The 10956-nt window shown below is 33.1% G+C and overlaps 1 protein-coding gene across 1 annotated transcript; it reads left to right on the forward strand.

Annotated features, from left to right (window-relative positions):
• The first annotated feature begins 1864 nt into the window (after positions 1 to 1864).
• Positions 1865 to 10569, forward strand: LOC119632440 (testis-expressed protein 2). The gene is made up of 16 exons (XM_038025349.1): positions 1865 to 1905; positions 2240 to 2472; positions 2529 to 3625; positions 3940 to 4021; positions 4119 to 4281; positions 4365 to 4590; positions 4670 to 4788; positions 4867 to 5002; positions 5073 to 5153; positions 5233 to 5274; positions 5330 to 5382; positions 7785 to 7821; positions 8005 to 8193; positions 8989 to 9428; positions 9790 to 9999; positions 10081 to 10569. Exons 1-16 carry the CDS (start codon positions 1865 to 1867, stop codon positions 10265 to 10267), a joined length of 3336 nt encoding a protein of 1111 aa, XP_037881277.1. The 3' UTR covers positions 10268 to 10569.
• Positions 10570 to 10956: the final 387 nt, after the last annotated feature.

Raw genomic sequence — 10956 nt, forward strand, 5'->3', positions numbered from 1 at the left:
GCCCACCATCTAAGGCTTAACAGAACAGCTATCTAAATATCTGAATCTAATATGTCGCATAAAGTGGATGAATATAGCCTTAATAGTACAGTATGCAGGTGTAATAAAGGTTGACACTTCGTGTTTGTCTATGGTTATGTTGCTCGATATGTAATCAATGCTTAACGTCCGGATATTTTTTTCTTACTTTGAAATCAATTTTCATAGCACCTATTTTCACTATGGGCTCAAGTGTCTCCGATTTCGTGTCTTAGAATGTATTATCCGATATTTTCGCCTTCGAAGATTATTGTCTAAACAGGTAAAAGGTACCACTACAATTGTAAATAACCCATCATGAATTTTACGTTTTACGTTTTTAAAACACAATTACTTGAGATCGTACGGTGATGTTCGTCTCGTTGTTGAAGAAAATATATTATACATCAATCAAAATCAATTGGCGTTCGAGACGTACCAGTTAGTTAGTTTTGAAGGGCTTCAAGCGCGACTAAGCGTTTCTCCGTACATTATGACGCTTAAATTGATTACAGCAGCAGTCTGCAGCTTTCCCATTGGAATTTTTTTTCTTCTTCGTCGTCGTTCATTTCGATTGACGGAAAATACGTTCTGTGAAAAAGTAATTTTAGCTTTAAAAAAAGTCTCATTAAGCGTGTGCGATACTCCCGTGAACTATAACGATTGAACCTTTGCTTGAAAATTTTTGCTTCAAATTGAATACTTCCGAATCTGATCATATAAAATATTGCTATGTGAAAGTTGATGTTGATATAAAATAAAATAATAGACGTATGTTAATATATTTATTATTAACAATAATTTCTTTGTTTGTTCGCGAACTAATATGATGGCAGGATCCATTATTTTTATTCAACAATTTCTGACCATCAGTAAAGAAAGCAGTCACTTAGTTCCGATTAAAGCGATTACGTTCTCTCCGTTGAAGTTTTTCTTTCAAAATTTCAAATTGATTTCCGTTGAAGCTTGCCAATGAACATCAAAACTAAATTGAATTTCTTTTTTTATAGGTTATTTATAGCTGTTATCCTAATTTTTTGAAACTTGCTTTATACAAATGCGTTAAGAAAATATGTGATAAGCTATAGTTTTTTGATTTAGTCGCGGATGATTTTCGGATTGACAGATCAGTAAAAGACAAAAAAAAAAAAAAAAAAAAAAAAATAACAAAAGAAAGATAGAAAGAAAGAAAGAAGATAGCAAATAGGTTATCCGGTGTACGGGTCTTAAAGCCATCGTTAAAGCTGCTACGTTGTCTTGGTGGTGGGGATTAAGATAAAAGATTTAATTGAATCCAATTGATCTTGAGTATTTTTGGTGCCATTAATTAACAAAACAAACAAACAAACCTTTAAAAACAAATAAATTATATTAAATTAATTATAATTAATAATGAAAAAAAAAAAAAAAAATCTTAAATTCACTTAATAATAAAAACAAATTAAATTTTTCTGAATAAAAACAAAAAAAAAAAAAGGAAAAAAGAAAAAAGCCTGTAGTTTTCTTAAAATAACGCCTCACACGTAATCTCTGCCTCCGATACAAAATGAAACATTCGCCCTGACTATCTTTCATTTAATCGAAATTACAGGTGCAATCAAAATTTATGTTAAGTATTCTAAAAATACGAGCAAAATACTTTCGGACGTAGTATACGAGCACGTCATCTCATATAATCTGAGGAAATTAGATCTGGGTACAGTGCATGAATTCGCACTGACTTCAGCGCGACTAAGCAAAAGCAAACGCATTATTGTTGGCAAAAGCATTGCGAACTACAATTATACAATATAATATATTATCACTTATGTATGTATATGTTGTGTTAATTGACTTTATTTACATTATGTGTACATTAGTGGGTAGATGTGGCCTTATTGTAGGAACGTGAGCAACAGCAATATAATATATCTTTAGGCCGATATTGATATGCTTTCAGAGCGCGCGAAAAGAGTTAGCCGTTAGTTATTTTATGAACTGTCCCATGAGACGATCCATGAAATCGAAAAAGTGAAACAAAAGAAAATTCTTAAATAGATTGAGAAGCGCCACTGATTACTGATAGCGGAAATTTTCGTTTTCATTGATCTTAGTGGCGCTAGTGGCTCAAGTTATTCTAATGAATATGAGCAGATTTTCCTTTAAACATTAATTATTTAATTATGTATTACTTTTTTTCTTTTACGAAAAGATTTTTTGTTTTTTGTTTCTGCTTTTTTAGATCTGGTAGCGTTGAAGGTGTTTCTCCTACATCGGTTGGCCCAAATTTAATAGCTGCGCTCTCCAGCGGTGATGCCTCATCAGGCCGAACGTGGAAAATGATTAAAGGCAAAGTTTCACAAACTATTGAAGATATCAAGTCCTCGAAAAGTGTTAATACCGGCTCTGCAGCTATTAGTGGTGGTAAAGGTAGTGAAAATATACAACTTGTTTATCCAACCGTGATCGTAAAAGGTAAGCATAATACATAATTTACAATGAATTAATGTAATTGAATAAATTGCGATTAGGTGAACAATCATATCCATTTCCTGCTGAGGGTGACTCCGATGTGGAAAAAAGCAATTCCGTAAGCGAAGATTTGTCTGAGCGTCGAAGTAGCGGCGGCAGCACAAAACAAAAACGCCAAAACAAATTGGAAGATTCCGACTCGGATTTCGAAACGGAAATATTATTGGAATGTGATTTGGAGCAGTCGAGATTGAAAAGAGGTATTGCCAATTTAAAATCGAAAGTGAAACCCAAGCACAGCATACAGCCTCAAAATTTGACCCTGTGCACCGGTTTAGCTAATCCAACAGTGCATACAGTGAAAAAGGACACAAGTCCCAGCCGTAGCACGGGCTCATCCTCATCGTCATCGTCGTTGCGGGGAACATTTTTACGAAGGCGCCGTAACAAGGCAATCGAAATAGCAGAATTGGTTTCACCGTCATCATCAGGTACCACCTCAATGTTGGCTGCCGCTGTGGCAAATGAAATGGCAGCTACTGTCCCGGTAGTTGTAAGCGGTAAGCCAGATAAGAAACCGAGAGGAAAACTAATGCCCGATCGTAAAGAAATGGAAATTGAGTCGGGTGTGGAAATGTTGGAGGACACGCTACCGCCAGCAACATCCGCTAATAATCCCACTTTTCCAACAGTTAACAAGAAAACTGATGATGCATCGTACACACGTTTCTATTCGCTGGAATCATTCGATGAAAATGTTACAAAAAATTTAGAAAATATGCCGGAGCTTCCGACTCGTTTAACAACCGATGAGAATAATTTATTTGGCGAATCAAATGATAAAGTAAAACTTGATATGGTCAACATGAAAAGTCAGTTAATTCAAAGAACGAAAAGTATGCCTAGCTTATCGTTAATGGGCTTAATATTAGTCTTGATATTACCCATACATGATTTTATACGCGGCATATTAACATGCTTGCTCTTCATCTCAGTTGTCGACAACATTATGAAGCTTTTCGCCAATCTAATTGATCATTGCTTTCAAGGTTTCAATAAACAGGAGAAAGCCAACTTTCAAATACCCGATTATAGTAAAATGCCCATATGTGAAATTCCCGCTGTCAAAGAATACAAAACAGTAAAGAGTTACGAGGTATAAAGTTTTTTTTTTTTTTGTCAATTTAACATTTAATACCCTACGTCATTAGCTGTGTTAGGTGGTCGATTCGAAAATTTCTAGAAAAATCGCTTAAAAAAAGTTGCGAAAAATTTACTTTTCTACAACGAATAAAATTGAATATATTTTAATAAGAGACTTGAAATGAATATGAATTAGATTACAATTCATTTGTAAGCTTCGATTTTATTCATATTGCACTACGAAGTAGGGTATTACATATTTAGGCAATATTAGGTTCTGTCTAATTCGAATATTTTGATAATAATAAAATTGCAAATAATTTTCAGGGTTGGATGAACGAAATCGATATCTATGATCCCGAAACTTATCATATAACTATGACTAGATCGGTTTATGTTAAGTTAGAAGGTAAAAATGAATTTTTATTTATTTATTTTTTTTTTTTATTTATTTTTTTTTTTGACCATCGAATTTTAATATATTTACTATTTGTTTTATTATAAAGGTTCCATTTTAAATATATCAAATACAAATGCTCGTTTATCGAAACGTGCTCTATGGAATGAGCCACCAGTTGATTTGAAATCTGTAACATTTACCGCTCATCGTTCTTATGATTTATTGGGATGTCGCATTGAACTTTTACCGTTAGGATTGGCTAGAAAAAGGTCGAGAATATCACCTATTCATGCTATATTGTGTCATGCATGTTTATTAATTTTTTTTTTTTTTTTGCTTTCACTTTATTTAGGCATTTCAATCGTAAATATCCTATACAATTGATAGTAAAACAGAATTTTGATTCCGAAAGTCTCGAAAGTATCGACTTCAATAAATCGACATTGGCATATCGTTTAAAGAAACCGAAAGTAGAGAAATCAGATTTGAAAGAAGCCTCACTTGAGAAATTTACCGAAATCGAAGTTAAAGCCGATGGTGGGGAAATCGATTTTGCTGAAACTATTTTAAATGCCGATGTAAGTAGTTTGTATTTGTATTTTTTTTTTTTTTTCACATTAAGTGTAATATTATGATCATTTCATAAAAAACACTTAGTTGCAAAAATTGCAAGATGACTTAAATCCGGATGAGAATTTAAGGAGCGTTACCATACCGTGTGGCGATGAAGTGCGTATTTTATTATTCGCTCGTGCCGCTCGTGAAAAAGAAGATTGGTATGCGTTGGATTAATTGATTTATGATAATTATATCTTTGATAAAATATCTAAGAGTTTTCTCATATCTCGTATAAGGTTTCGTCGTTTCGTGGCGGCCAGCAATGGTGATATTAATGATAAAGATCTTCATCTGCCTAATGTGAAATTTGTGGACGATAAAGATTTACAAGCTGCTGCGAATAAAGCTGCCCTTTTATTAACGAATCCAAAAGTATTATTAATGAAATTTTTTTTTTTTTTTTTGTTAAATAAAAGGTGTTTTTATACTGATTTACTTGTAGCATCGTGACAGCGCCAGCTCTACTAAATCAACTCATCAGGACTCATCGATCACCCTCAAAGACTCGGAAGATATTGTTGAGGTAATATTGTTGAAATTTCATGTGTTCCACTTCTATTTATTGTGTTTTTTTTTAATTTTATTTCAATTACTCGACAAAGCCATCGGAAAAGGACATTGAAGCTGAAGCTGATTTTGATATGGTTGATTTGTGCTTCGAAAATTCAACTGATAGTTTTGAAGGCTTAATAATGACATTATGCGCTGCACGAAATCAGCCCGATTACATACATTTTATGTCAATGTATCAGGTAAGATATTTCGCTGTTGCCAAAACGAACGTCAGCAAAAGAAATTTTCGAAGCTCATGCTTTTAGGCAACAAAAAAAAAGTTATGCCGACTACTCAAACTAGTATTCTATGGATTTTTCTTTTCTTTTTTTTTTACTCATTATTCGAATCGAATTGTCAATTGTCGTTATTTATTTTTTATTTTTTTTTTTTCTGTAATACCTTCAGTTTTTCATTTACATTATATAGTTTCCTTATTCCTTTGATTGCTAGAGATTTACCATTCTTCTGTCTCTAGGTTTCATTCCTTGCAGCATATAAAACATATATAGTAGACTTAGCATGAAGTGGTCAAATTCACTATCTCGAATGGAAATAATTTTATTTGAATTTTACATATTTTTAGAGAGTTTATGCAAAATAAAAAATTAATGCAATTTTGTGAGACGGTGATTGTGATCCAATCTGACTAACTGTGGCATCTAACGTCCGGCCGCCTTTCTTTTATCTGTCTCTAACTTGACAGTTGCCTGATACGGTTGAACGTCAGGACGCGGCAAGCCGGCACGCTTACATTTCAATTCAACCCGTCAGCTCGCATTTAATTTGTGCAGACGCATTGCTTTTTCAAAAACAACTATTCGACGTGTAATAATATTGCCCTTTTTCACCTTTTTTTGGTTATCAATGCAAATATAAACCGCTTTTTTGGACAAGTACTACTATCTTGGTGTTCTGATCGGATACTTTTCGAACCCGCTGCGTAAGTGTCAGGATTTCCATTGAGAATGCACTTGCGATTTTCAATAATTCGAGTCGTTTGTCACCTACGTAGCTTGTTACATTATCGTGTTGGAACCGCAAATTGCAATCTGCCAACTTACGTCCCAAGCTACTTGCAGAAAAGAAATTCTCCACAACCGATATACTGTCAATTGATTGGTTGGTCAATCTTACTCTCATATACTTTTGTATGGAATTTCTTGAGTTTGGTAGGGAAATACCCTACCCGTACTTATACTCAATTATTCTTTTAACATGCTCAGTATTATGAGCGTAATAAGTAAGGGATTCTCTAACTTGCTTACACTATCTTCGCGTAACTTGCACCGCAGTTAATGAGGAGCGTTCGAGGGGTCATTTGTGGCTTTTGACAGTAGCTAAAAAAATAGTTTTGGCCTATCAGAAATAAAGTCCAGTGAAAATGGAAGCTGCAACTGTAATAAGAACACAATTAATGTTGGGTCTCAGTTGGTTTGAAGATGGCTTTAGAAAAATTGTGTAAATTTAGAGAGAAACCCGAATAATAGCTTTTATAACGCATTCCCGAATCGACTGCAAACATTAGTACTAAAACATTGAAACAAAATATGAAAAAATTTTATTAATATCCTGAAGATTGTATACTAGATATCAACCTTATGAAATTTGACCTAAATACTTACTAGAAATGATAGAAGTTTTGCTCCGGTAATGAAAATGTTTTCATTAAAAAGACAACCACATCCTTTTTTCTTTTCTGCTCTAGTGTATGCATAGCGTGCCCATGATAATATCAAAAATATTTTAAAAAGTTGCAAGACTGTTGACGAATCAAAAATTTCACAGTTGCTATAAAGAATCTTTATTTCATCTGTCTGTTCCTTATTATTTAGGTATAAAATTATATAACGTGTATATTGGAATAAGTGCTTTCTATTTCGAATTTCAATTATATACAATCTCTTTTGAGCACCAAGCAAACGAGTTGATATCATCGCTTAAGTCTAATCAAGCCTAATCAAGTCCAATCAATTCTCAAAATTGCATCTTTTGAACTAGATATCCTCTAAGACAGTTTTGCTAAGACAGTTTTGCATAAGTAAATTTAGTATGCGAACAAACAGACTTAACTATAATTATTATTATTATTATTATTATTAATGTAGCCAGAGAAATAAACGCTGAGATTAAAGCCTTAAAGCAGTAGCATTTAAGACTGTTGGCTTTATTGAAAGCTCTACCGCATTTGATATTTGAATCCATGAACGTTGAGTTATTAGTCGAGATCGTTTGCCTACTCAGTAATTAGCTGCAGAACATTCACCGTTTTCACCGTAAAGCTATTTCTATCTGTTTCATAACTATGACATTTTCAACCGATATCAAGTTCCATATCATTTCCGTGGCAACGAAAAGTTTATATCGTACAAGCACCAATGTTCAAGTTACCTGCACTCAAAGATGAACGTGCGTGCATGTATGTTTCACGAAGCAATAAATTTCAGCGAAAAGATTGGAATATTGTTGTCATTTGCATTTTATTTATTTACTATTTTGAGTAATTTTTACATATTATTGTCTTCTGTTTGATATTTTATTAAGTTTTTTTTTATTATTATTTATTTAAATTGTTTTCTTTTGCTTTATATTTATTTTATAGAAAGCTTGTAGTCAATCTCGCATACCTGTTTATAAAGGTACAATTATTCCAGATCCACAAAATAAAAAACACGTATGTCGTCATTTTTATTATTTACAATATTTTGTTTATTTCGTTTCATTCTGCTGTCATTAAGTATACAGTTTTTGACATTGTAAGAAAAAGCAAATAAGAAAAAAAGAAAAAAAAAAAAAAAATGTATATAAAATATTATTTTCAGCATAAGCGTTCGATGCGGCATGAAAATGAATTGTGGAAAGGCATCGATCAATCTTTGTTCTTGGGCCCATCTGGAAGTGTAGTGTGGGCGAATGTATTGGCTGGACGTTTGCTATTTAGCGTTTTGCAAAATGAACAATTACTTGAAAAAATTCAAGACTTTTTCCAAAAGAAATTAAATTCCCTTAAGGTATTATTTCAATAATTTTGTTTTTTAATCATTTCTCCGAAATATTATTTATTGCACCCACCACTGCAGGAGATCGATATACTCATTTTGTTTTTTTTTCCCCAGAATCCCTATAAAGTATATATGTTCTCGATCACCTTGAAAATCTAAGTTGATTTAGCTATGTCCGTCCGTCTGGATATCTGTATGTCTGTGTGGTGTATGTTGTTGGCACTCTCCTGATCGCAAAAATGAAGATATCGACTTTAAATTTGGTAGAAACATTGGAAGTTCCTGTACGCGGGTTGGTATTGAGCAAAAGCGCACAGTGGAGCATAAGCTGAACGCAACTCCGTCATTTCTTAATAAAATTTTTGCGGGTTTTTTTCATATTTCTCAAAAATTATAACAGCGGGAAGGATGAAATTTTTCACGTTTAGTTTACGAGTCAGTCTATTCTTTGCGTGCAAACATGTAACCAATTGGCCATGCCTATACAAAGTTACAGTCACTTGAAAATTTTGTTTTTTTTTTCACTTTTCTGAAATTTTATGCTTTTCTATTATAAGGCAAACACCGACCGAATGTTTAAAACTATTTTGTGCACTCCTTAAATATATATACATATTATCTGCCTAAAAGCGGGTTCAGTTTAGAATGAATATGGCAGACACTGCGGCCAGCGATACGGGTATCAAGCAAAAGAACTTAAAGAGTAGAATGTGAAAAACATAGTGGTGGGTATGCGAGATTCGGCCGCCGCCGAATATAATTCTACTTACTTACTTATAATTATAATTGTTCTAATTTTTTAAGCTTCCAAGTTTTATGGAGGATGTTATCATCAAAAATATTGACTTAGGCGATAAACCACCGCTTGTACATCGTATTTCACAGCCGTTAATCAATGAGCGGGGCATTTGGATAGATGCTGATGTTACGTATGAGGGTCTCTGTCACGTTACGGTAACCACAAAATTGAATATATTACGCTTGAAACGTCCGCCACGTTCCCATAGCGTTACGGTCGAAGCAAATTCCAGTATGTCGGGACAACCAAATAATCCGTATATGGCGTCAAGAGATGATGCAAGTGCTATAGGTTCACGTCATGGCCTGGAAAGCGAAATAATATTAGAAACCCAGTCAGCTAGCGCGATATACGATAGTGATGCTGAAAGTAGTGGCAGTTCAAGTACTGAATCGGAAAGTCCTATGACTGGAGTGTTGGGTGAAAATCCCAGCAACATTGAAAGGTAGACAATGCCTTTATTTGTAAATTAACTTTGCCTTTGCGTAATTTGCTTCTCTCCGTTCATTCGTTGGAATTATTGTCGCAAACATCAAACTTTGTAATCTCTTCATGCAAATATTGCAATCTCTTGTAATATATTGGATAATAAGTAAAAAAAATGTTTTAGTGCGGAATGAACGAAGTGAGAATTCGAAAAGTACGATTTCGAAGTAGACATTAAATGATGATCCAAAATACAATAATAAAAAAAGCGCATCCATTGCAAATCGAAAGATTTCAAACTAACCGTAGTGTTAGATAGAAGGACAGAAGGCGCCTTAGTTCAAATTAATTATGTGATCTCTTTTTTATTTAATTTTTAGTTCCAACTCGGGCAATACCCGACGCATATTTAAATTTGTCGACCGCATAGCTACTTCGAATATATTTCAATACGCCACCGAAATTTCTTACGTACAAAAGGCTATGGAAAATATGAACACCAATATTACGCTTGGCATAGACGTCAAGGGTTTAGTATCACGGGTAACTATTAATATACCGCCACCGCCATCGGATCGTATTTGGTTAGCGTAAGTTCAAAGTTGTTTTCCCTTTTTTTTTTTTTTTTTTTTTTTTGGTGTTTTTGTAATTTAAATTTATTTTCATTTCAGATTTCGTGCTCCACCTCGCCTTTGGTTAACCGCTCGACCGACTGTCGGTGATAAATCAGTTGATTGGAGTATAGTTACCAATGTGATTGAAGGCAAGCTCTGTGAAGCTGTTAACAAATACTTGGTCTATCCTAATATGGTTGATCTCACGTTACCTTTCATGGGCAAATCTGCTTCCGAAACGTAATATTAAGAAAATATTAAGAAACAAAAAGATAAACAAACAAATTAAAAAAAAAAAAAAATTTTTACAACCATTCATATATACATACATATTTTAAGTAAGTTTATATAGTATTGCAAGTTAAAAACAAACAAAGAAAAAAATACTTAATTAGACGTAAAGAAACTTAAGACCCACTAACAATATTTACCTAATTTCTCAAGTATTATTTTTTTCTGACAAACCAAGTCCGAAAACGGAATAGAAAAGACAAATGTCGTAATTTAATTTGTTTCGATTATAAGTTCCATTTGGTTACACTGAATATATATATAGATATATATATATATATATATATATATATATATTTATGTATATATTTTCATATATAGAGAAGTATGTAATTTTAAATATATAATTTTTTACCTCAAAGTCTTTTTATATTTGTCATCGAAGGCTATATAAATTTTGTAAATCATGTTTTTATAAAACATTGAAAATCTGCTTTAAAACATATATACGCGCCTCATCAACCCAAGCTTGCTATATCTAATTGCCTAACTGACGAGTTCAGACTTGTGGTAAAAAGTGGTAATAAGTTTATGAGAAAAAAAACGTAAATTCGAAATATAATGCGTGAAAAAAAATCTCCAAACACTTTAGAAATTTGCTCGCATAACACTACAGAACAGAATTTTTATACTTATTACAAA

Source organism: Glossina fuscipes, unplaced genomic scaffold (assembly GCF_014805625.2).
Source record: "Glossina fuscipes isolate IAEA_lab_2018 unplaced genomic scaffold, Yale_Gfus_2 1, whole genome shotgun sequence".
NCBI classification, from domain to species: domain Eukaryota; kingdom Metazoa; phylum Arthropoda; class Insecta; order Diptera; family Glossinidae; genus Glossina; species Glossina fuscipes.

Bases quoted from the DNA above. Each gene is read 5' to 3' on its own strand.
- LOC119632440 (XM_038025349.1), top strand. From the start codon at position 1,865: ATGTGTACATTAGTGGGTAGATGTGGCCTTATTGTAGGAAC. The intron at 9,429-9,789 runs GTAGACAATGCC...TTTAATTTTTAG, and splicing joins AATCCCAGCAACATTGAAAG to TTCCAACTCGGGCAATACCC. The intron at 10,000-10,080 runs GTAAGTTCAAAG...TTTTCATTTCAG, and splicing joins TCGGATCGTATTTGGTTAGC to ATTTCGTGCTCCACCTCGCC.